Raw genomic sequence first — 27,112 nt, 5'->3', positions numbered from 1 at the left:
TTAAGCCAGACATGGTAGAACACACTTATAATCCCAACCAGCCTTTTGCTGAGGGTTCAAAGCCAGCTTGGTTTGCATACTGAGGGAAAGGTCAGCCTATATTAAAATGTGAGATTTAGTCTCTAAAAACAACCAAGAATTTTAGCAGGGCGATTCCTGGTTGCAATAATTTCTAATACCGAATAACTAGGGGGAAAAGCTGTATAGTTCCGACAAAAGTCACTGACGTGGAGGATCGCAACGCTTGCAGCACCGTGTACCAAATGACTGTACCACACAAATAAGATGTAGCAACATTATGTCTCAGTAACACAATTGTCACAGGGAGCACCAGGTCTGCCTTCTGTCTCTGGGCTTGGAGAGCTCTAGCTACTACCCAGACGTAGGTAAAGCAAGCACACCAGCTTGCTTTGGAACCCTAAAAGGCAAACACACCTTCAGACTTCACTTTGTACCCTATGCATTGATACAAGGCAAATGGCAATAGTGGCTAAAACCTCCTGCACCAGGTCACAGTCACCTGAGCCTTACCTGGAGGTAGTGGCATGGCCGCAGGGAAGGCTTGATCTCTGGGTGGACCAGGGGCTTGTCCAAGTTCAGGGAGCTCTTGCGGTAGGCCTCCTTGGCCTGGCTCACCGTGAGGGTGGACCAAGAGCTACGCTTCATGTACCTGGTGTCGGGCGTCAGGGCCAAGCCTTCGCAGGCTGAGCACTTAACATCACTGTTGCTTTTGGAAGTCTTTAGTGAGAGGTCCCCAAAGGGGCTCTGCAGTGCCTCTGGGTAGCAGTGGGAGATGTGGTCCATGTGGTGGCGGTTGGCCACGCTGGGTGTCCGGTATGTGCTGTCACTGTCCAGGTTATCATCAGAACTCCACCAGCTGCTCATACCAGACTTGTGCTTGCCCTCCGGCTTCCGCTCCTTGCTTTTACTCCTTTTGCTGTGTTTAGAATGGTGGCTGTGGTGGTGGTCATCCACCCGACTGTCACTCTTGGTCCCATTGATGTTGCTCTTGGATGATCCCTCCAAAGAATGAGACTTGGTGAAGAGCTTCTGGACAGAGTGGACCAGATGCCGGATTCTGCCTGGGCTCTCATTCCGCTGCTCAGTGGCAGCGGAGGCCCTCTGGTACTGCAGTGTGTGGAAACCATCCCGGTGCAGGGGTAGCTGTTTTTCAAACTGGTCCAAAAGGTTGGCGGGGATGCGATTTACCTTTGTGTTCGTGTGGGTCATGGCACAATCATCCCTCGTGTCATAGTGTGAACTGTAGTGCATCCTGGGGAAGGTGCTACTGGACACGTGGTCGCCCAGCATCACAGGCATCATCATACACTCGGAGTGGACGGAGCTCCTGGGCGAGCAGCGGTGGTGGTCCATGGGGCAGCTCTCAGCCGGGCTGAGAAGGTAGGGCTGCCGCACATCTGGCCCATGGTGCATGTGGTCGTGGGGGTGCTCGCAGTCATCAGGGGGTGACAGGCCGCAGGTATGACCCGCACACAGCTGAGGCTGGGTCCGGCTTCCAGTTAACCCTTTCATGTTCCTGGGTGCGGGCGAATACCTCTCCTCATTGAAGTGCTGCGACGTGGGAGACCATGAGTATTGTTGGTCTGTTGACAGAGCAGAAACGGGATTTAGTGCCAGTCTGGGAGCCCTGGGGTGCGACAGAGATACAGGACTCGTTTTCCTAGGAGCCAGCTCCTGAACCGAGTCAACAGTCACATGTGTGGACTATGGTGACTCCTCAGGATTGGGGGTTGCTATGGAGCAGAAACTTTGGTCTCCCTACATGAACACCCACAGTAATAGGTATCTAACATCGGTAGATGCACGGGAGCTCTCAACAGGCAGACTATGAGACCTTAAAAAAAAACACAGATTGAGAAGATCGCTTACTCTGTGAACTGTTTTGCATGCATAAGAACCTGTATTCAAACCCTAACATCCACATCAAAAGCAGGGCACAGTGGCATGTGCTTGTAACCCTAACTTTGGATGTGCAGGGTCAAGCAGTTCCCGTGAGGGATACTTCTCAAAAAAGAAATGACTGAAGGCACCTGAGGAACCACTCCTGGTGTTGTTATTGGACAACTACACAATGTGCATATCCTTATATATATGTGTACTCATATCCATGTATGAATAAGCACCCATACAACACTTAGATACACACATACATACATGCACGCATGCGCACACACACACAATATAGCTGTAGATCAATTATATCGGAACATTTTGGGTTAGCTTAAAACACTTGAAAAGTAACATCTGATGTTTAATTAGTAACACTGCCTAGTGAAGTAATGTATTAGAACTAATAAATTAATCATGAAATAATTGTTTAATGCCATATGCTACCAGAAAGATAGGCCGCGGAGGCAGGTTTCTCAGCCCTAACTCTCTACAGTTTAGGGTCACGGATAGAGAGGCCAGATAGGGAGTTCACCAGGCCTTGGTTCTTCTCCTGGATTCTGCTGCACAAGGGACACAGCTGGGGACCACTGGGTACCTCTACATTCCACCTCCCAGACTGTCTTCCTGAACACCATGAAAAGCCTTCTTCCTACATGTTTTCCTCACTGATCTTTGTCCCAGGCTCTTTCTTACATGAACTCAGGAGCCTGAAAAGTGTGCACTCTTACAATGGCGGGCTGCCTACTACTCCTAGAATGTCACTGTGAGCTCTTTCCACCTTCTGACCCCCAGGCTGGAACCTCTCTTTCTGTGATGACTGTGTTTGTGGGGGCAGTCAACTCCACTTTGCTGGATGTCCTGTCCCCACAAGCTGATGCTCAGACAGGAAGGGGACTCTCACGTGTCTGTCTTAGACTGGACCTCACTTTGTCACCTGGTACCCAGCCCACATCCGTTGTCTCCATGGCTAGCCCCTTGTCTCTCCACTGGCTCTTCTGCCACAACACCGCCGAAGCTGGAAATCCTAGCTTGATCATTCCTACCTAGGCAGAGCCCTAACCACAGGCACATGAACCCCAAAGAGAGAGAAGGCGGAAGTGGTTCTTCCTTTGTACATCCCAGCTGCTCCCCTCATGGCTGGGGGAAAAATGGAAATGCCTGGAAGAACTTGGCCAAGTAGCCACTCTAATGCCTAGGCATAAAAATCCCCCACGTCAGCTCCAGAGTGCAACTGTCCCGACCAGCTCAGACACAGAAACGAGGGACAAGGACAAAGGCCTGAGTGTCAAGTCTAAGGCACTGGGACATGAAGGGCTGCCATCAAAGCAGACACCAGTGTTCCTGGAAGAACCCCAGCAGACGGCTGCAGAACTGGGAATGGGGACAAAGAGGCCTTCTCTTTGCATGGCAAGTGGTCCCCGACTCAGGGGTAACTGAGTCCAAAGAAGGCTTCCTGGGTGGTGGCCTGAGGTGTCCCCTTGGTACTGGAATGGCTGAAGTGCCTCTAAGGGTCCTCCTTCTTCCAGCCAGGGCCCAGCAATAGCACCGATGTCTCAGGTAGGAGCCGTTAAAAAACATCACACTTACTATAACCCAGAAGAAGGTTTTTTAAAAAAACCCAACAGGTAGTTAGTGGATAAGTTGCAAGATGGCACTCTACAACCCAGACCTAACCACGCCCCAGCGTTGCTGTCCTTTTATCTTTTGCTTTATTTTTCTATTATCATGTAATTTAATACAGTGCCAATCTCTTTTAACCTTAAAAGCAAGCCCATCGGAGCTCCAATCACAGGTCCTATTTCAGCCCAATGTTCAGCCCCACAGCTATGCTAGAAATGGGGCCACATCGAAGAACTGTGTGAGAGATAAAAATTAGCGGGAATAATTAAATTTGACATGTCTGCAGCGTCGTCTCGTTTCCATGGCACGGATCTGCATCTCCTGGTGGAGGCGTGGAGTCCCCCATCACCTTCCATCACTCTCCCAGTAACAAGTGAGGTGGTGAGGGGCTGCGGGTGACAGCGTCTCTGGAGAGCCTAGGGAGGGGACACATGCTCTAGGTTTTCAGGAGTCTACGTAACAGGTAATAAAGTCTTAGGAGCTGTGTCTTTCTTTTTGTGAAGATGAGGATAACAAGCACCGGGTGTACGAATCATCTGAGCTGCCTAATCTCCAGCTATTCATAGCAGCATTTTGTTATTAGAGAAAACAGCAATTAGAGGTGTCATTCAACAGCACACCGTGTTTCTGCACATCGCAAACAGAACGTAAATGAATTTCTTACAGTAGCAGGACTGGTGAGAGCATGGGTTCATCTATAAGTCTGTTGTCAGTTTCACGAAAATCACATTTCTGTGCCCTGGGTGTGTGCTGTGAACTTCCCTGGGACGTCTGCCTGACTTCCTCCAGGGCACAGCTGACCCTGTCATAAGTTGAGGGAATGGAAGGTAAAGACAGGAAGCTCTTCCACCAACTCGTCAACTTACCAACATTTCTCAGAAATGTCATCTGGAAGTGGCGATTGTGAGGTTGCGTTGGTCGGTAACGGTCATAGCACCAACCCTTTCTCTGCTGCTCCCACCTTCTGCTAATGTCATCAACCTTCCTCAGTTTCCCCTGGAGCACCTGCTCAGTTGACTTGTCCCCTAACTCCTCAGGATCAGCCTATCTCTCTGGAGACACGGGAACAAAGTCCAGTGCAGATCAAAGAGCACGGAAGGAAACAGCTATGTGACCCTTGTGGTCCACTCATGTTGTACTGGCGTGAAGACAAGTCACCACACACCCAAAGGAGCTGTCAAAGACGTTTCCCTAGGACCTGGAGAGATGGGGTGGGCAAAGTGCTACCTGTGTAAGTGTGAGGACCTGAGTTCAGATCCCCTGTACCCATTCACACAGCTAGGTGTGGCTGTACTGGCCTGTAGCCCCAATGCTGGGCAGGGGACAAGAACAGGGGGTGGGGACAGGCAGACCCTCTGAGCTAGGTTGAGGGAAAGACCCTGTTTCAAATAGTAAGGTGGAGCACAGTAGATAAAGACACCCAATGTTGGCCCCTGGCCTACACACACACACACACACACACACACACGAAAGAAATCTAAGAAACCTAAATTTTAAAGAAAAAGAGGAGAGGTACGTCCCCTACTCCCATGGTGAAGATTACCAAATAGGAAGAAATACGAGGAGTCCTGTACCTCGCTTGGTTAGAAATGTCCCCCTTCCACAAGTAAAATGCAGGTAGTCCGCATAGGCACCTCCAGGGTTAGTATAAACAACAGATAAACAAACTTAGCAGATGCTTTAGACCATATCAGGACCACACAAAGCACATAAAGACGCTGTGGTCATCTTTCCTTTAATATTACCTTCATAGGTCCTACTGAGCTTGTCTGATACCACCTACAAGGGGAACTTGTAAGGGGATTGATGTAGCTGTGTCAGGGGAGGTGCCTGACTGGAATGGAGATAAATGTAGGAGAAAGAAAGTGGTAACTTAGGAAAAAGGGGAGAGCAAAGAATACATATATGTAGACAGAAACAGGTGGGAGCAATAAGGTTAGGGCTGTTCTTCACAACATTTCTCGAAAGAGTGTTCCTAGGGGCTGCCACTGTCATACGTGACCCTCTCCTCAGCCCTGGCCAGAAACACCCATACATGGTACCTTGCAAGTGCCATTCATAGCTCTATGCTTAAACATCATGCTTAAGGCTGAGATACTCACGTCAAGGGTAATGTGTTGAATGCCCTAAAATAACCCAAATTTACCCCAACCCATCCTATCTATTCCTCCACAGCCTCAAGCTGCTATTTAGGGTTTCATTAACTCTTTTCATTATCAGTATGTCCATGTGCTTGCACACACACATATACACACATACACACACACATATATACACACATACAAATTCATACACATACACACACACACACACAGAGGAGTGATTCTTCTTGGTTCTCTGATCAGCAGATTCAACAGCAGCATCAATGATTTGTCAGATATACAAATATCTTTAGAAACAAAAGTCTCAATTGATCCATACATCAAAACCACAACACAAAAAGACACCTGTCCCTAGATGTCTCCAGGTAACGCAAAGTGAGTCCTGGGAGTAGAGAGTCTGAGCTCAGGTGTCCAGCCTTTTAGCTCTCTCTCCAAACTGCATTGGTGTTTTCTACTGAGAGGAATCGTGAGCACATTTGCAATATAATGCACTTAATTACCAAATGACATCTTATTTATGGGCTTAATAAACAGCCTTTAAACAACGCCTCACTGTAACATTAAAAAACAAAGGCTTCCAAAGCATAGAGGAGAATTACTGTTTGCTGTAAAACCTCGTCTCATTATTCTCGAGGCCCAAAGGCCAGGGTTTACTTTCTGCGCTAGATGAGTCTACCCAGAAATGGAACGAACATCAGTGTCACAAAGGCAATGGTAATTGTTCTGTAAACTATTTCTCCTGTCTGGATTCCTTTTAATACAAATCAGAGGCTTCTTCACTTTAATCCACCAGCGTTCTCTCTTAATGTTTATTTGGGCTAGGGCATTATCCACATTTCAGCAATGGGTTGATCCTGGAATGCATGCTCCAGACTCCAACAGTCAAAGAGGGCTTCCGCTAAGATAGCTGCCCTTGAAGGTTGTCTCACAAGCAAATAGAATTCAGAAATACAACTCACAAAGTGGTGATCCCCCGACTTCCTTATTTTTAGAACCTAAAATTTAAGCTTTACTATAACAGACACACACACACCACAGTCTTTGGTGTAAACAGTGTGAATGGACGCTAACATTATTCATCTGGGAAGTAACGGGATGATGGTAACTTTCTGTTGAGAAATACAGAGTTCCATCTTAGCAACCACATATTCTCTCAGTAAACTGAGATAACTGTAGGACATTAGCGTATATTCATGCCCTAATCTTAGTTTTGTTATTTGTGACTTTAATTTTTTTCATTTTATTTATTAGCATCGTGTGTGTGTGTGTGTGTGTGTGTGTGTGTGTGTATGTGTGCAGGTCCACATGTGCCACAGTGTGACTGCAGAGATGACTCAGTGGTTCAAAGCAATGGGATCAATTACCAACACCTGTATGGCAGCTGACCACCCTCTGCATGCAGTACACACATGCGGCACAAGACACACACACAAACACTTGTGCACACACGCCACAGTGTGTGTGCGGAGGTCAGAGGGCAACTTGTAGGGACTGGTTCTCTACTTCCCCATTGATCTCAGGGAAGTCAGGGTTGTACAGAAGGCGTTTCTGCTCACTGGGCCCCCTCACTGGACCTGAAGCGTTCTAACACAGGTACCTTGTTCGGGAGAGGGCACCGCATTTGGAAATGCATAGGTCGGGCCTGCGAATGCCAACACTCCACCTGAAAATAACTCGGGTAGAGGACAGGTTGAGAGGCACACACTCGCTGCACCCGAGGATGGTAGGTGCTCCTCTGGCTGAGGGGCTGGAGATAACAGCCCGCCACACATAAAAAGCCATCCACAGTGTCTGAATGGGACTTGTGGTCCAGTCTACAAAGAGTCAGTTAGGGAGACAGAAGCCTTGAAGATTCTCGCAGGGATCTGAATGTAGACATCAGAGAGGTCTGCCACGAGACATCCTTTCCAGTCCACCCACTTAAAAAAAAATCGGCTATAAACTGAAGTTGAAATATTTCTTAGAGTCAAACAGAGACATTGAGAATTAAAGCGTGTTCTGAGGTCACTGTGTGGCAGAGCAGGGCTCTCTTGTTACTTAAGGGCATTTATAAATGAGGCCTAGGAAATAAATGAGGTAAAAATCTGAGATGTTGTAAAGTGTTCATACCCTTTGGCAAGGCAATTACAGTTACTCTATGTTTAAAAAGAAAGAAAGAAGAAAAAAACACTCTTCAATGAAACAAATCACTTTGCAGAGAGCATTTCTATAGCATCAGGAGCCAATTTCGTGTTGCTTACTTGTTTATACACTGCCATCGTGGCCAGGAAGTTTAATCTGATGTTACACACGTTAATGGGAAGGTAAGGTAAAATACTGAAATCTTTTTATAACGAGAAAGAGAAGGAAGGTTGGGCTGTGCTCCAGAACCTCAGGCAAGACTTGCAGGCAGCTCTCAGCCTTCCTTTTTCTATAGTCAATGGGAACAGAGAAACACAAAATCACACTAAGCCCAGAGATGTGGCCAGAAAGAATATGGTTTCAAAGTCAAAGAGAGTCCTCTTAGAGAACACGACAATACAAAGAAGGAAAGCTTCTCAACACTGTTGTTACTGTTTAAAGTGTCTATGGAAATAAAGGTGTAAGGGCCAAGGGCCTAAATTCAGAGCCCCAGTACCCACATAACGGCAACAAACCAAACATCTGTCACCACAGTGCTGACATGGTAGAGACAGGCAGATTCCTCGTGCTCAATGGTCAGCAAGTCTAGCAAATTGCCAAGCTCCACATTCAGTGAGAGACCTTGTCTCAAAACCACAGGGAGAGGGATCCAGGAAGATGCCTGAAACTGGTCTCTCTTTGACCTGCACACATATGCTTATGCACGCACATACATATTCATGTACATCCACATGTATACATACCCATGTTCACACACACAGGCATGCACACACGCACACATAGGCATGCACACACGCACACATAGCCATGCACACACGCACACACAGGCATGCACACACGCACACACAGGCATGCACACACACAGGCATGCATTGGAATAAAGCATTTTCTTAAGAAATAGTAAACAAAAAAAGGGTGTCTTATAGACACCAAGATGATATAAATTTCAAATAAGTGAACAGATTCCAACCTCTCCAATATATTATAGAGCTATAGGAATGAAGGATATTTTTCAGAACAGATCCTTTCAATTTGTCCTAGGAAAACACCGGAACAAAGAGAGGAAGAAGTTGCTATCCCAGCATTATCATTTACGAAATATTTACCAGGCTAGAAACACAAAGATAGACATAGCATATGCCAGTTCCTGGGTGGTTGGTTAGCATTTTCCTGCGATTGCCATGGTTTTATACTGGAACTTACAGTGTCTGCTCCAAGAGCCCAAATTTTCACACGGTGCAAGCCAAGCATCTGTTGCTCTTGCATGCTCACAGCACAACAGCCGGTGCAAGTTTAGCCCTTTGGGCCCCACCCTGAAGGTGCATCTTGCAACAGGGGGCCAATTCCTAGCAGTTTTCAGACACAAACCGATCACCCCACTTTCAAAGCCCCACCGTGGACCAATCCCAACTTCCCTATCATCCTGGGGTCTCAGAATCCAAAGATACAGGGAAGAGTGCAGTTCACGCATGCACATGAAATGAATTTAATAAGAAAATGTTTGCTGTGCAAATGGCATAAGGGTGCAGCAGGCAGCATGGCACTGCTGCCGCCGGCTGAGTGCGGAAGTCCTGGCATGGCTCTTACTCTGCAGTCTCTGATGCTCCATGCTGCTGTTAGCTTTGCTGGCAAGAGAACCTTGTGCTGACAAGGGCTGGAGTACCTATCTCTCCTTGACGCGCTCCCTAATCCATGTTTCTGGGCTCTCATGGGAACTGTTTCCTAATCCCCACACTCTAGGCCCAGGCTGTGAGCTAACAGTGTTCTAGGCTCACAGTTCCCTGTTGGAATACACTTACACTCCACCAAGATGTGACAAGAGGACTTTGGGAAGGAACCTGGCAGGTGTCTGGGAATGTGTCCTGTAGGTGAGGAGCCACAGGGAGGAAGCAGGGCTTCCGCAGAGCAGCAGCATGCAAGAGAGGTCACACACAGGGGAGGAGGTAAGCGGGAGTATAGCCAGGCTGCCACTGAGCCCCTCCTCTTGAGAGGCAATGCTTTTCATGGGTAAAGCATTGATGTTATTCAGAAAATTCCCCGGAAATTCATGTTTACTGCACACAGTCTCCTGGATGCTTCTGAAAATATTTAAAACCATAGACTCAGACTTATTATTATTATTATTATGCATTTTATATACCAATCACAGTTCACCCTTTTCCCCTTCTGCTCCCCCACCCCCATCCACACCCCAGAAAGGTAAGGCCTCCCATGGGAAGTCAACAAAGCATGGCACATTAAGTTGAGGCAGGATCAAGCTCCTCCCTGCTGCATCGTGGCTAAGCAAGGCATCCCACCATAGGGAATGAGCTCCAAAAAGCCATCTTATGCACCAGGGATGAATTCTGGCCCCACTGCCAGGGGTCCCACAACAGACAAAGCCACACAATTGTTGCCCAGATGCAGAGGGCCTAGTTCGAGCCCATGCAAATTCCCTACCTGTCTTTCTAGAGTCCTTGAGTTCCCAAGAGCTCATGTCAGTTGTCTCTGGGTTTCCCTGTAATGATCTTGAGCCCCCCCCCCCCCCGTTCAGATGTTCCCTCCGTCATCTCTTTGATTGGACTCCGAGAGCTTGGCCTGGTGTTTGGTTGTGGATCTCGGTATCTGGTTCCATCAATTACTGGATGAAGACTCTATGATGACAGTCAGGGTAGTCACCAATCTGATTACATGGGAAGGTCAGTTCAGACAACCTCTCCACTGTTGTTATGTATCTTAGCTGGAGTCATCCTTGTGGATTCCTGGGAATTTCCATAGGCTCAGACTTAAGGCTCACTGATATCTGTCTGTCTTTCTCTAAGTTCAGGCCAGTTCACATACTTTCCACCCTAGACTGGACACTGACACTTCCTATCACACAAGTGACAGTGATGCTGGGTTACCCTTTGTTGGTAGTAACTGAGTGAGTGACACTGGATTAAATGGAACAAATGGGTCACTAGTATTAAAAAAAATAACCAAACCAACTAATAAGCTGAACCTGGGTCAGCCAGCATAAATTTGTGTTGTAGATGAAGAAGGAAACATACAGAAAAGCCAGTGACCTGATGTCACATAGATAGCTTGGGACATTTTGTTTTGTGTGATGAGGCTCAGACAAATTAATCACATAGAGGATGAATTGGGGAACACATCCAGCGTTACCCCTTTGGGTACGGCTTTTAAGATGGATGCTATTTCTATTAGACACTTGTGATTGTGTTTGGGAATTCCTGAAGTCTTAGGAGAGGCCACAAATTCTGGTTTTATTTCTGTTGCTGTTATAAAATACCATGACAAGGCTGAGTGTTGGGATACATGGTCTGTGTCGGCTCATAATTCTAGGCTCTGGTCCACTGTAGCACAGAAGTGAAGGCAGCAACTCAACAGAAAGAGCAGAGAGAAATGAATGGATGCACACTTATCTGTGCTCAACATTCTATACAGTCCAAAATCTCTTGCCTAGGGAAGGTGCCACCCACAGTGGATCTTCTCACATTAATAAATGTCATCGAGACAACCTGCCATAGTTATGCACACAGGCCAATCTGATCTAGATGATCCTGCTTGAGATTCTCTTCCTGGTCTATTAAATACTGTGTCAAGTTGACAATTACAACTGGTTACAACATGGTCCCACCCAGAAGCAGCATCAGATCCTTTCCCTGTGTCATCTCAGCACACTGTGCTCGTCACTAAAAGTGGGCAGCAGTGATTGTGGCCAGTGTCGGAAGGCAACTGCCATGTTTGAAAAGATGTGGAAAACATCTTGCTATTCTCCCAGCTATAATAGAAATATACCTCAACAATCTACATCCAATCAAAGCAAAATAGAAAGCGATTAACTTCCTGCTGTAGAATAAATCCTTCTGTACATCGTTTAAATTACACTGTGATTGGCTTAATAAAGAAGCTGACTGGCCAATAGCTGGACAAGATAAAGTTAGGCAGGAAAAACAGACTAAAGGACACTGGGAAGAAGGGCTGAGTCAGAGGAGTCGCCAGAGAGACATGGAGAGGAAACAGGAGGTGCAAGACAAGAGAGGTAACGCCACATGGCAGACTGTAGATTAATAAAAATGGACTACTTTAAGTTGTAAGAACTAGTTAGAAATAACCTTGAGTTATTGGCTAAGCCTTTATAATTAATATTGAGTTTCTGTGTCGGTTATTTGGGAACTGGTGGGAGGGAAAGAAAAGTCCACCTACAACTACACTATGTCACAGGCTTGAATCCTCGACCCTGTCCTAAGGTAGACTTGCTCTTCAGACTTCCAAAGGTCCCACGTAAAAGGGAAGTTTCACAGCTGTAGTAGTAAACAGTGAACCCCTTTAGCACCACTGAGGGGTGAGGACTAACAGTGAGTCAGGATCTAAGAGCTCTGTAGAAAAGACCAATAAACCCAACTACATTAAAAACGCTTTTCCTGGGCGGGGTTCAGAGTGGAAGCCAAATGGCAAACAAATAGAGCAGTTTGCTTCTCAGATCACCCACAAAATCCCAACTCTCTGGAAAGCCGCTGAGGAACTGGGAAGAAAAAGCTCAACGAATGAATTCGGAAGGCAGGCAAAGAGCACAGAGCATTCACATAAGCAGGGACTATCAGGGTCCCTTTGAGGTTGCAGAGATGTTCAGCTCAGAGATTGTCAGAGCTGCAGATGGTTGGATCTCGTGACAGTTCCATGCTACGTGGAAGGATTGTGGAAGCGGTGATGTAGGGAGACAGCTGCTCATTTTCACTCAGCGGCCTCCCTCAGTCATGGGAATGAAAGCGGGGTTCTTCCTGTTATTATGGCGGGAACAGTGGCGGGATCTGGAAGCTGGTAAGAGCAGTGTTGGGATGGGAAGCAGCTTTGCATTCTCTCTCCTGTTGTGGACACTTGTCCTCTGGATACAACACTGGCTGTTCACCTTGCAATAGGAAGAGCTGTCTCTACTTATATAGATACTCATAACAACAAGCCTTTCACATTCTGTCACAGAAGTGGGGGTGTGGCATCAGACCTGCACCCGAGGTTCCAGCTGTTTGTGGTCTTCAGAGGTCATAAAGTATCCTACAAGGTCGGAGACTGGCTGGGTTTGAGGATCCTAGACATGCAGTTTTCCTGAGTCGTCACCCATGTTGAGGTGGGGCTCTGCATGTTTCAGATACCCGAGTCACCCATACTCCTGTAAGTAAGCCTTTAAACTAACCAGTTGGCTAAGAAACATCACACTTCCTGAGCCCAGGCTATGGATCCTTCGGACTCTTCTGGCCACCCAAATGGCTGCTGATGACATATACCCACTGCGGTAGTCATGGAAAATCTCATTGTACACACAACACCTTAGTGATCTGGTTTCCTGTTGCCACTTGATCCCCCTCTGCATGTTGCCTGGCATGTTTGTCAGCTGGGGGACGAGGGCCAACATCTGGGGTGGACCTTTATCTGCCATAGTGTTCTCATGCTGCCATGTCCCCTTTCATACTTCAAAAGCCATGTCCGGGAGTGCCATCATGGAATCTTTCCCTTACCTTACTGCTCGCTCATTCTGCCTGACCATAGGGAATGATTCTTCCCATGGTGACTGGTGAAGTCACAGATGCACAGATCTGACAGAAGAGCTCCCTTTATGATTATGAAATATGTTCATCAATTATGATGACCAAACACAGTATGCATCTGACCCCAGCAATCCCAGAGAGATTGTCCTCACTGCAGGGTCAGGAGGAGGCCATGGTCGGTCTCTTCATCATGCCCAGTCTGGAAGTTGCTCTGTGGGCAGCAGAGATACTGTCTTTTATAGGCTGAAATGGTATAGGATGCTAATACTCTACCCTAGACTCCAGGGATTTGCTGTAGGCTCTGGGTTCCCCTCCCACCCATTTCCAAAGGAAGAGGCTGACTCTTCCAGTACCATTCTCATTTGTGTGTAAAATGTATGTCCAAGCTGGAGCTAGGGAGATGCCAGAACTCCTCTGCCCTCTCTGGATGAGGGCCCTGACTTCTCAGGTGGACAGCTATGTGCGGAAGCCTGGTTCATATGAGCCCACTGGCATTATTTTCATGGTCCAGGACATTGACTCTGCCTGGAGGAGAAAGAGGAGTGAAGAAGCAGGGACCCAGGGAGAGGAAGAAGTTGAGTGAGTCCTTCCCCGGGACATGAGGTACCCATGTGGGATCTCAAGCAACAGTTCTTGTTGAAGGGGAGAGCAAATGCTGAATGGAAAAAAGAGTCTTCAACTTGTTTTCTCACAGGTCCCAACCGTGATTCCAGAATCCCCATCTCAGGACTGCAAGGCTGTTCCAGAAATCAGGTGAACTTCTTATTTTACAAAATCCCAAAATTCAGGTGGAGAGAAAATCTCAAGCCACTGTATGGAACAGTACATAGTTCCTACCCTGATATTTTGAAAAGATTTCTATGTAAACAAGTCTGCTCACTATGACCTTTTGGTTTTCAGATGTATGTACAGAAACATGGATGCAAATATATTGTTATGGCACAATGTCCTCTGAATGGAAACATTCCATTTTTGAAGGAGGAGGATGTGACAGTATGGCTGGGATGGGGTAAGAAAAGAGTATCATCAGGGTACCAAGGGACTGATGTTCTCATGAACTCACACCAGATATGATTGTCTGCATAAGACCTACACAATATCAAGCCAGTCAGCATCCCAGGATGGAGGGAGAGAGGGTTCATGAGTTCTAACCCCTAGCTATGGAGATTTTAATTGACAGTTGATGACTGCTTCAGGCGGGATAGTCAATTTTACAGGGGTGTGACCTATGGTAGGTCAACCATGTTCCAGCAGATGACCCCCACACCCATTTGTATATAAGTGGCACAAACGACTGAGTGGGATATAAAAAAGAGGGTATCCAGTTGAAGTGGGAGTGGATTCTGAAGGAATTAGGAGAAGCAGTGGAAACTGAATATGATTAAAATACATTGTATGCATACATAAAATTTCAAAGAATTAATAAAAATATGATATGAAAGACTCAGGATATATACAATCCACAAGTCTCAGGAAGTTCCTGAAACATACTAAATTCACAAGGCTACTCCCTCCTCAAGGGTATATAAGCATAAGTACTGTTAAGCTGTCAGCATATCATGAAGAGAGCTGCCAGGATGAAGCTTTTATGATTAATTACACAGGTTGGAGTGAGCTTTTTGGTCATGTAGCTGCTGTTGATAGATCTATGTTTTTGTGGTAACCCCAATAAACCTACTGGTTCACCAACTGGAACCTTTGTGGAATTGTTTATTTTGTCTGTTGGTGCTCTATGTGGGGTGAGGAAACATTGGCTCATGTCACCCCAGGGAAAGTCACACTACAACGTTCAACTAAAACACTGATTAATTAAAATTATTTCTAGTAGCCAAAACCAATTAGAATAGAAATCCCTGGGACTGGTCTGATTTGATTGTCAGGACAACTCTAAGTTTATGTATCATGGTGACAGTTTTCAGAAGCGAACACAAACAAGTACCAAAGACCCAATAACATAATAACTGTAGCAGATGGCCAGGAGAACCAGAGTTTACCAGTTCTGCTGAAAGTGCCAATGGAGCCAGGAGGCCTGGGTCCAAACCACAGCTGCTGGGCATGAGAGTCATGTGACCATTTAGGTTCCATTTCTTTCTGTGGAAGAGGCTGTCACCCTCACCACTTGCTGTGAATTCAAACGCCAACTGTCTGCAGGCCACACAGGCATGATCTAAACATAGCCTAGCTTTCCCCCTTCATATGATACAATCATACGTGGTCTGCCACAGCCAGAGAATAGACAGGGAAGGCAAAAACCACAGAAAACCCCAGGAACTAACACACTGGGCCCTGGCTAGGGAGGGTGGAATTTGCAGACCTTTCTGATCAGAATGCAATTTGGGATCAGCAGGCGTTCCAGTGAGAGCTACACATCAGCAAACTTGATTTCGTGCCTGATTGGGAGACTAAATAGTACAGGCAAGCTGCCTAATGCAGGGACGTCATGCTGCAGAACGCTGACATACCCTCAGCTGGTCTCAACTGAGGCTGCCTGAGACACACCAGACTCCAGCACCAGCCAGGCTGCCAGCTTTAATGACTTTCTCTATAGACGTAACCTCAAGAATCGCCTATGAAGTTGCCTTAACTGAAACCCAGATACTGTGTTGTTACTCAAAATGGGCAGATGTTCCCTTCAGCTGCCTGGAGCAGTCACTGAGTGACCCCTAACCCCCATTTACATTTCCTTAAACTCCAAAGACACACTGCAAAATGCTGGGTCTTGCTTTCAAAGCAAACTCCAGATCTAATAAGCAACAGGGCGTCAACCTCCGGGCTCATTCCTAAGCATACTTGCAAGTCTTGGTCAAGCCCATCTGTGGAAGTGGGGGTAACCACATGCATATGGCTTCTGTGTTTCAAGACAGGGTACATTCTAGGAGTGCTCCTGTAGGTTCTGGGAGGGGTCCTTTGCGATTGGATGGGGCAGGCATCTGACTGGAGAAGAGTTGCTGTGAGGGTTTTTCAAAGGTAAATGGCTCTTTTGTTCTCTTTTCTTGAGGTCACACAGGAAACACCATGAAAGGATGCACTGCCACCAGGGTTGCAGCTTGAGACGACACAGATGAAGCCACAAAGCAAGTTACTGTCCCCCAGGGCTGCAGGTAGCAGAGAGAACCACTTTGGAGCATACCGTGTACACATGAAACTTAGCTGGGGGCATGTCTCTATGATGGGGTACCAAAGGCTGCCGCCCCCACAGTGGCTGCTCACACATCTACTGTATGGTCTGCTCCAGGTCCCCCCTTCTTCCTCATGACCCTGCCTAGTTCTGGTGACTTGAAGGCCTCCCTTGAGGGCTCCATCCAAATCAAACACCACAGATGCCTCGCTGCCTTCTGCACTGTGGCACCAGAATTCCTGCACTGATAGGGCACTATAGATAGGACACTAGCTATCAGCCCGCCCACCCATCTACAGACCACCATGAATAGGTGACTCATCCCATTCCATGTGACCCTACGCCAGGGACTGGCATGTCTATTCCAGGAGCTACAAGGTTCCTTGAGGTGGTATTGTCTTAGGAACAACTGCTCTAGGTGATTCCCTCTCCTTAGCCAAATACAGCTAAGGAGCTGTGGCCATAAGCACCATTCGAGACAGATAATTCTCACGTGCTGGCCAGGAATTCTCCTTGATCAAAAGCTCAGCTGGCTGTGTACTCTGTCCTGAAATGATGGCTGGAAGCGGCTGTAACATTGTGTGGTGCTCACGGGTGTTCCCTTGATCAGGGCCATACAAACTTCAACATGGAGGACTCGGTTCCTCAGGCATTTGGACTATGTGTCTGGTGCAAAGAGTCACACATGGCTGGTGGTAGCTGGACTAGAAGGTGCGAAAAGTATTTTTCTCATCGTAAAAGGTCTGTGATGAATGGTTTTATGTCATCTTAACACAAGCTAGAATCATCGGAAAGGAGGGAGCCTCAACTGAGAAACTGTGACCATGAGATCCAGCTGTAAGAAATTTTCTTAATTAAGAGATTGATGGGGGAGGGACCAGCTCATGGTGAGTGCTGCCATCCTTGGTCAGGTGGTCCTGGGTTCTAGAAGAAAGCAGGTTGAGCAAGTCATGGTGAGCAAGCCAGTAAGCAGCACCCTCCATGGTCTCTGCATCAGCTCCTGCCTCCAGGTTCCTGCTCTGTTTGGGTTCCTGTCCTGACTTCCTTTCATAATGAACAGTGATATGGAAGTGTAAGCCAAATGAACCCTTTCCTCCTCAAGTTGCATTTTAGTCATGGTGTTTCACTACAGCAACAGAAATCCTGACTAAGACAAGCTCCCCCACAACAGTGCCCAGAGGCTGCCAAATTCCACAGAGCAGAGAGGCTCTGGTTTTCTCTGGGTCTGGCGAAAGCCTTACACTGTTTATGGAACTGCAGACTAGGTGTGACCTGCTCATGGTTGGCTGGATGGAGGGTGCAAACAGCTGGCCCAAGGTCAGACCCAGCTGGGTCCACACCAGCAAACAGGACTGAGACGACTCACGGTCTCCTTTGTAGGAGAAAGACTGGCGGGTGTCACTCTTCTCCAAAGTATGTTCGCTCAGAAGGGCATGCAGCAATGCTCCCCTGTGCAGCGGGTCTGGCTGGAGGGGTGAGAGAGTGGAGAACACTTTTATATCTCGCGCTGTCTTATGTTTTGAATCAAGAGGAAAGCATCATTCATCAACTGTGACTGTAGGTTTCAGATGCCTAACAACAAAGGCAGGAGCCTGACGGCCATCACTGCCCAGTGTCCAGCAGGGATGCTCTCTCAGCCGTGAGCATGAGGTGGAAACTGTCACAACCTCCCTTCAGAGAAAGGTCACACTTTCTTTCTTCTTTTTAGGAAAAGGAGGCTCTTGACTGCTAAGTCACTATGAGGCCCTATTACCATGCGCCCTAATGGACACACCTGGCCTAACTCTCATCCTTGTAGGCCACTCTACAGATGTCCTGTGGCCACAGTTGTCTTCCCTTATGCTGAGTGCTCTAACTGTTCCTGTCCAGGCCACATGGCTCCCTGCTGAAGTTGAGGTAGGCACAGGTTGGGGAGACTTCTGGTCATGTTCTCAAAATGTTTTTTTAAAAATCAATTGAATACTGTTAGTATTAGGGTCAGTTAGGACAAGAGGCTAGAACCTGACACATGTCAGTTACATGTCTTCCTGCTTTCTTGATGCATGCCAGTTACATGTCTTCCTGCCTTCTTGAAACTGAACCCTTTAACAAGCCCAGGCCTTAGTTGAATGATAAAGACGGGGTCAATGCAAGAGCCCATTATAGCACTGGGTAGATAAGAACGGGAATAAGACTAGTGGCCAAGAAGTTAGTGTGTATGTAGGTGTGCCTCTGTGCATGTGTGTGTGTGATGTGCATACATGTGTGCCTCTGTAAACATGTGTGAATACATGTGCTTCTGTGCATGTAAGTATGATGTGTGAATGTACAGGCGTACATTCAGGTGTTTGTGTATGTAAGTGGCTGTGTGCACGCATGTATGTTCACACACATACATTTGTGTACGTGCTCATGTGTGTGCCTGCATGTCTGTGTGTACCCATGTGCACATTCTAATATACACACAATGTGCATGCTTGCGTTGACTGCACTATCTCCTTTCCTCACTCTGCTCAGGGAACCTCAGTGGTTCTCTTGCTTCATCTTTTTTTTCCATCAATTAAATGGAAGATACCTTGGCCACTCCCTCCCTGCCACGGTCCAGCTGCTCAACAATGGAGGAATGCCACATCTACGTCCTTGTTCCTCCTATGAGGTCATTCACCACCTTCCAGAAAATGTCTGCCTTCTCACCATGCTTTCCTACACATTTGACCTTTGCTAATATCACACGGGTCTCCCCATACCTTCTCCATCATTTGGTGCCAGGTATATCTCTTGTGTACAAGAACAGACACCATAACCCAAATGTTTCCCCTTGATTGTCTTTGGGTGACCAGAAGCATTTACCGTAGAAGCTCTGGGGCCTTAAGGTGACCACAACACAGAAACACACATGACTGCACGTGCTGGCTCTGTGTTTGCAGCCACTGTGGGCACGAGGAGCCGTGCTGCAGTTAATGGGGTGTTCACGGGTCCCTACTGTCTGTCTTTGATTCCTGTAGGTGTTTATCCAGAATTGGCGTAGCTGGATCATCCTGCAGTTCCAGCTTTAATTTGGAAGGGCGTCTATATTGATTTCTAAAATGTCTGCACTCATGTATATTCCCACCAGCAGTACACAGGGATACATTTCCCTGACTTCCTCGGGAAGATCTGTTGTTTTCCTCATAAAAGCGTTCTAACAGGTAGGATGTAATGTCACGTTGACCTGCAGTTCCTTGAAAGCTGAAAAAGCCACACATTTTTTTTATATATATATTGATTGGCCATTTGTATTTCTTCTCTTGCTAATGACTGGATTATTCATTTTTGTATTCAACTTTTTGAGTTCTTTATATTTTGTGGTTGACAAAGATTGTTTCCAACGTCCAGGTTGTGTCTCACCGTGTTTCCTATGTTGTCAAAGCTTTTTTTTTTTTTTGGTTTGATGGGATCCCACTTGTCCTTTTGTTGTTGTTATTTTATCTAAAGGAACTAGAGTTCAATTCAGAGAGTATTTGTCTACCGTTTGAAGTATTTCCTTCTAATAGCTTCAAAGTTTTTGGTCCTACATTAAAGTCTTTGATGCCCCTCATGCTGATTTAGGACAGGATAAAAGGCTGTAGTCTCAGTTTCCTGCCTTCGGCTCCATTTGCCCAGCACCACTTGGCTTTTGGTGTCTTTGTCAAAAAGCCCGATGACTATATGCATACAGTCTTATGGGTCCTTGATTCTATTTTATTGGTTTCTGTATAACAAAACAGCAGAATGTTCGGTGCAGTGCCGTGTGCTGTTGTCTTTGCTTCTGTATTAAATTTTGAAGTTGGGTATTGTGTCATCTCTAGCATGGCTCTGTCTCCTTAAGACTGTTTGGGCTCTTCAGTCATTTGTGCTTCCATGGGAAGGTTAGGACTAATTAAAAATTTTAGTTCGGTTTTGATGGGGAGTGTATTAAATCCACAGATGGTTTTCAGTTGCAAGCCATTTTTCACATTAGTTATGCTTATCCATAAACACGAGGGAGTATCCTACATTATGATGTATTCTTCAATTTATTTCTTCACCACTATATACATTTTCATTATAGATGTCTTCTTGCCTCTAGGTTCATACCTAGGTTATTTTGGGGGTGCCTATGAGGGATTTTTATAAACAGAATTGTTTCCCTGGTGTCTTTCTCATCAAACATTTTATTGTTGGTGCACTGAAATCAGTGAACTGAGGGTTTTAATATCAGATGTAAAGGTCTCTGGAGGAGCCTTTATGGGTACAACCATCTCATCTGCAGAAGGGATACTTTTACTCCTTTCATCACTATTTTCATTCTATTTATTTTCTTGCCTCATCACTGTGGCTAGTATTTCAAGTACTACAGTGAAGAAGAGAGCAGACAATGTGCAAACTTCCTCTACTTCAGAGTTTAGGGGAAATGCTTCCTATTCCGCCCATTCAGTGTAAGATATGCTGCAGGGTTATGAAATATAGTCTTTGCAAATATTTAATTATCATTATTCTATCCTGAGATTTTTAAGTGTTTATCATGAAAGGATGCTTAAGTTTTTTCAAAGGCTCTTTTGAAATCTATGGGAATGATTGTGTGATTTTTTTTTTTGTGATTCTGTTTAGTACTGTATTTGTTGATGTTTATATGTAGAATTACCCTTGCATTCCTGGAACAAATCCAATTTGATCACCATGTATAATGTTTAAAATGCTCTATTTTTAATTAAATAAAAATATAAATATTAAAAGCCTTCAAAAATGTTCTTGAATTCAGGTGGTTTGTTGTTGTTGTTTTTTGTTTTTTTGAGACTGGATTTCTCTGTAGCTTTGGGGCCTGTCCTGGAACTAGCTCTTGTAGACTAGGTTGACCTTGAACTCACAAAGATGCACCTGCCTCTACCTCCTGAGAGCTGGGATTAAAGGCATGCACTACCATGGCCTGGCAGTTTGATAGTATTTTATTTAAATTGTGCATCTATGTTCACAAGGATACTTCTTTTTGTTTATGCCCATGTGTAGTTTCGAAATCATGGCGTCAGACTGGGTTTGGAGGTGCTTCTGTTCTTTATTTTGTGGTCTAGATTTTTAATACAGGCTGCTAGTCTGTATCTCTTCATTAGAAAAGTGAGATTATTAATATCTGTGGTTGCTATGAAAGGTCTGTGCCAGGCTGGGAAGAGGGTTTTGTGGGAAAAGTGCTTGCTGTGCAAGCATTAGGAGGTGGGCTTGAGTCCCCAGCTCCAGCCTGACATCCAGGCACGTGTTACCCATTTGCGACTCTGGCACAGATGTTAGGGTTTGAGACAGGTGAATCACAGGGGACGGCCAGCCACCAGTCTAGTTGAAACCATGAGCTCCAGGTTCACTGAAAGGCCCTGTCTCACAAAAGAAAGTGAGGCATGGAGAGGAAGACAGGTGGACACCTGATATTAACTTCTGGCTTCCACATATGTACACACACACACACGCACACACACATACACACATGCACACATGCACAACCACGCATGCATACTAATATGTTGTTTGTGTTTTAACAAATAAAGCTTGCCTGAAGATCAGAGTGCAGAGCTGAGTTGCTAGAGGCCAGGTAGTGCTGGCACACACCTTTAATTTTAGGACTTGGGGGTCAGACGAATCTCAATGAGTTCAAGACCACCCTGGACTACACGAAGTTGATCCAGTCTAAAAGAGAAACACAGCTCACCCAAAGGTGATCCCAGCCCGTGGGACCCCATGCCTTTAATCTCGGCACTAGGGAGGTGGAGACAGGAGTGATATAACTGGGCAGAGAGAGGAAGATAAGGCGGGAGGAGACAGGAGCTTAATGCAGTCTGAGGAGCAGGGCAGTCTCAGTCAGTCAGTCTGAGGACAGGATTGCCCCTTTGGGCTGAGCATTGGTAGAGGTAAGAATTCTCTAGTGGCTCACCACTCTGCATCTCTGATCCTGTACCTTTAACTCCCTGACAGATGACTCTGAGTTTTTATTATTAAGACCAATTAGAGCTCCTGGTACACACACACCCCATTTTGTAATGTGTGTTTCCCAATGGCCATTTGCTTCCCCGGTTTCTAGAAAGCATTATTCTTTCCGTAGTCTCGTGTTGTTTCTGCTTTCTTCGCAGCATTCCTTTAAATAGTTTCTGCAGTGCTAGCACAGTGGGCATGGGTTCTTTAGCTGGTGCTCATTATAGAATGTCTCTATTCCACCTTTTAGTTGAAAATAGCTTTACTGGATGTAGTAATCTAGGTTGGCAGTTACAGATTTTAGGTCTCAAAAAGAAATAACATCCCATGCCCTCCTGGCTTTTAGAATCTCTGTTGTTGATCTGATGAGTTTGCCTTTATATGAGATTTTATACTTTTGGTTACCTTAATATTTAGGTTCAGAAATGTTACCTAATTATTTCCTAGCCAATATCTGCCCTTGGAGACTGGCTTGTGCTAGGTTAGGAAAAGTCAGTGGCAAACAGTGGTAGTCAGAAGATGGACATGGGTTTCTACCTGTCTCCATCTGATATTGGTAAAACATACAGATCTCCCCATGGTTGGGTCTGGGTCGCTGAGATGTCAAGGCATATCTTCCCAGAAGGTGCAGAATAGCAGTGTTTGAATTCCAGGTCCTCAGTCTCCAGATTCAGCCCCATGAGAAGCCATACTAGGAACCTGAATTCTGAGTTTTTACTGAAATATGTTAAAAATAATTAAATAAAAACCAGGAATCTTCAGAAGACACTAGAGTTTAATGAGGTCTCTTCATGCGCACAGATTATTCATGAATTCTCATTCACACATTCCAGAATCACCATCAAAATAATTTCCTGGCTAGACCAGTTTCTATGCTGCTTGCTTTTAAAAAATCTTCAAATTGTGGCTTCACTCATGATGGCGTGGCATTCACAGAACAACTCATGGGGTTGGAGGCTGGGGATCAGTGTTCTGTGCTGGGCTTTAGCTTGGAGTCAGACTCTCGTGGCAGGTTATAAAATTCATGACTTATTTAAAAAGCTTTCATTGCTTTATTTGAAAGGTTTCTATTGAGCTCAGGTTCTTCTCTGCGTGGGATCTCTGCAGTGTAAGCAGGTGACCTCAGATCTGTGTGTCCCCTCCACCACTTCTCCTGGAAGACAGGGATGAGGTAGGCTAAGAAGACCTCTGGTCTCTGCCCTTCTTCTGAGTCAGACGATTCTGGGCACAGGGGACTTGTAAAAGATGATGAGTTAAATGTCCAATTAGTGCTAATTATAGCTGGTTAACTGGTGTTCAGCTTACATCACAGACTCCTGGTTCTTGTTAGACTTTAACAAAACCTGGAGACTCTTTCTCCGTTCAGCTCCTAACCAGATTTTGGGCTTCATGTTTGTCCACATAGCGTATGAGTTATTATAAACTGCAAATTCTCACTTCTAAGGAAACTGGTTTCTTACTAAGGAAATTAATTTTTTTGGTTTCATACTTGGAGCGGAAATTCTTGTGTTTCCATTATGAGAAAGGCCTTAAGCTGAATTAACAAATGGCCTCAGATGAAACATTGAGAGATTTATACTGAGAATTCAGTCAGCACACAGACACATGCCAAATTGATTTAACAAGAAGACATGTATTACATATATGTTGGTTCGGTATTTGCTCCAAGCACATTTTTTTTATTAATCAGATAACACCTGATTCAATACCATGTGTCAAATACACTAAATGCTGTTTAAAAGTTGGGCACCAGAGAAGCATGGGTACTAGAAGATACCACACGGTCTCTCTTAGCGCAGACCTGGAACGTCACTCCCCCATAAATATCCCTGGACAAATCCCTAGTCTTCTACACTCGAGTCTCCTGATGAGTGGCCAGCGGACAGGCTTGCTGGGAAGGGAACATGCTGACCTGGGGCTGGATGAGGCATGATGTTCATTGGGAATTACTCCTTGATGAGCAGCTGGGACAGTCTCACCCCTGCCACCTCTTTCATGGAAGCACAGAAGCATCAGAGCCGGTGGAATCCCCCCAGATGCTCACACTCCACAGCATAGCATCTTTACGTGCTGTTTTACCTTCCCACAAACTATAACATTTCCTGGAAGTAGAGGATTTGGTGGCCAATCCTGGCTTCCTTCTCCTGTGAAGAATGAGTTTTTGCTTGGGTCTGGAAGTCATTCTCCCCAAGAATGGTCAGCATCTTGTACATCACCAAGCACGCCATTACTCTCCATAGATGGCTCACCCAATTCCACTTCTGTGTCTATCTCTAGGACAAAGACCTTGCACAAAAGTGATCTTGGTTTGGAACAGTCATTTTACCATCGCCTGCTGATTGACTTGTACAGGAAGCAAACACCTAGTCATCAAGACTATCCCAGATATAAAGATGGCACGGGAGTCTGGGTTTCGATGTTGCAATTTGCAAAGGACCTCGGTCATCATGGAGGAATCATGTTCTGGATGACATTAAGAAGGTAGGTGCCTGATGGGAGACTGAGCCATCTTCCGTCCACTGTGTCTACATTTTGTTCCTGTAACTCTGACTGCACTTACTGCTAGTGATTTCAGACTGTCTAGTCAGAGCACAAGAGTGATGGCAGAGACAGTGAGAGTGGCCACACCTTGTCCTAAGGTCCTGTTGCTTTTAAATCTATCCATCTATCTATCGATCGATCGATCGATCCATCCATCCATCCATCCATCCATCCATCCATCCATCCATCCATCTATTATCTATCCTTCTACTATCATCTATGTGTCTATCTACATATCTATGTACCTACTACCTACATCTAACTACATCTATCTATCTATCTATCTATCTATCTATCTATCTATCTATCATTTATCTACCTATCTACCCACCTACCTATGTTTATCTCTCTACTTATCATCTATCTATCTATCTATCTATCTATCTATCTATCTATCTACCTATCTACCCACCTATGTTTATCTATCTATCTATCTATCTATCTATCTATCTATCTATCTATCTATCTATCTATCATCTATCTATCTACCTATCTACCCACCTATGTTTATCTATCTATCTATCTATCTATCTATCTATCTATCTATCTATCTCCCATCCATCTATCTATCTCCCATCTATCTATCTATCTATCTATCTATCTATCTATCTATCTATCTATCTATCTATCTATCCTATCTAGTGTGTGTGTGTGTGCCATGGCAGTCAAGGGACAAATTGTAGGAGTCAGTGTGCCATTCTTGCTTCATCTGATACGACGCCTTTCCGTGGGAGCAGAGCTGGGTGCAGGAAACACACTTCTGTTCATGCGGCTCAGATGGCGCGTCCAGCACTCAGACTGCACACAGCGGTACCTACCTCTGGTGCTCACACCTGAGAATAGGCAAGTGGGTCTCAGAGATGCATGAGAATGTGGAAGTCATTGCCAGGCAGAGTGCACTTGGGTCCCTAGTCTGGCTGGCTGGCTGGTCTGGGGGCAGGGGAAGGAGGTCCCCAGGTCACGCATCCTCTGGTACCAGTCTTGTCTCTTACTGACAAGACAAGTGCAACTTACAAATCGGGGATCTTACAAACACTGGGGACCTTGCTGACTGAGCACCATTCACCAAGGACTTGTAGCTTGCATTGATCTCTCTCTTTTCTGGAAGACTCCAGGGGAATCATATGAAGCTTGTTTTTCTCTACTTTGCAAGAGCCCCAGGTTGAAAACAGCATCTGGCTGATGCTCCCAGAGAATCCTGTGTCATCTCTCTCTCTTGGCTCATCGTTTCTGCCATCTGTCTCCAGAGTCTGGTGAGCATACAAGCCACCTGCTCCAGCCCTGGTCATGACATGACCTCCAGCAGAGTACAGCCCTGTGTGGTTCCTCTTGAGCTCTGCTTCAGAAGGTTAACCCAGCAGCCAGCACATGCCATACCCATGTTCTGAACTCAGTCTTCAACATTCCCAGATGGAGCCTGAGATGACTTACCCACTATGACTGCAGGTATATACACTATAAGTAGATAGAGTATAACTCTGTGTGTGTGTGTGTGTGTGTGTGTGTGTGTGTGTGTGTGTGTGTACGGTGATGTGGGATTCCCCTCTGTATGCTGTGAATATCATTGGTTATTAAAAAAACTGTCTTAGACCTACACAGGGCAGAGTAGGGTAGGTGGGGAAAACTAAACTGGATGCTGGGGGAAAGAAGGCAGAGTCAGAGAGAAGCCATGGAGCTGCTGCCTGAGACAGACATGCTGAAACTTTGCTGGTAAACCACAGTCATGTGGCAATACACAGATTAGTAGAAATGGGTTAAATTAAGGTGTGGGAGTTAGCCAATAAGAAGTCAGAGCTAATAGGTTAAGCAGTGATTTAATAAATACAGTTTCTATGTGGTTATTTTGGGAGTCTGGGCTGAATAAGTGGCCACCTACTACAATGTGGTATATGTACTTATATAAGGAGAGCTCATGCAACCCTCCCCGAATCAAGCCATTGCCCACAGGAGACACCCTCCACCTCAGACTCAGCTCCGACTGCCTATATATCTGTACAGGCCTAGTGGCTTCCAGGGACACCATGATTTCCAGAGAGCCACTCATTCCTGTAACTACCACGTTGCTTTCCTGTACCATCCTGGGCCTCAGCTCTAACTTGGCTGCTGGCACCTTTCCCTTCCCAGACTTGGTTGTGCGCTAGCTTTTCCTCACCAGTCCCTTACTGTGCTAAGCTGCCAGTCTGTCCTCTATGCCGCCATACCTACTCTGTAGCTGAGATGCCAAGGCCCTGAGTGGCGAAGGG

The 27,112-nt window shown here is 45.9% G+C and overlaps 1 protein-coding gene across 3 annotated transcripts in view; it reads right to left on the bottom strand.

Annotated features, from left to right (window-relative positions):
* The window catches only part of Dlgap2 (DLG associated protein 2), a 688,019-nt gene that overhangs the window by 94,994 nt on the left and 565,913 nt on the right, over positions 1–27,112 (bottom strand). For all 3 annotated transcript variants that reach the window (XM_075986263.1, XM_075986265.1, XM_075986266.1), the window contains one exon: positions 532–1,604. In XM_075986263.1, coding sequence (XP_075842378.1) covers positions 532–1,604 — 1,073 coding nt within the window. The remainder of the gene's footprint in view (positions 1–531; positions 1,605–27,112) is intronic.

The sequence above is a fragment of the Microtus pennsylvanicus genome, chromosome 9, assembly GCF_037038515.1.
Source record: "Microtus pennsylvanicus isolate mMicPen1 chromosome 9, mMicPen1.hap1, whole genome shotgun sequence".
In the NCBI taxonomy this organism is placed as follows: Eukaryota; Metazoa; Chordata; class Mammalia; order Rodentia; family Cricetidae; genus Microtus; species Microtus pennsylvanicus.
The sequence above is the reverse complement of the archived record's forward strand: the minus strand, read 5'-3'. Positions and strand labels throughout refer to the sequence as shown.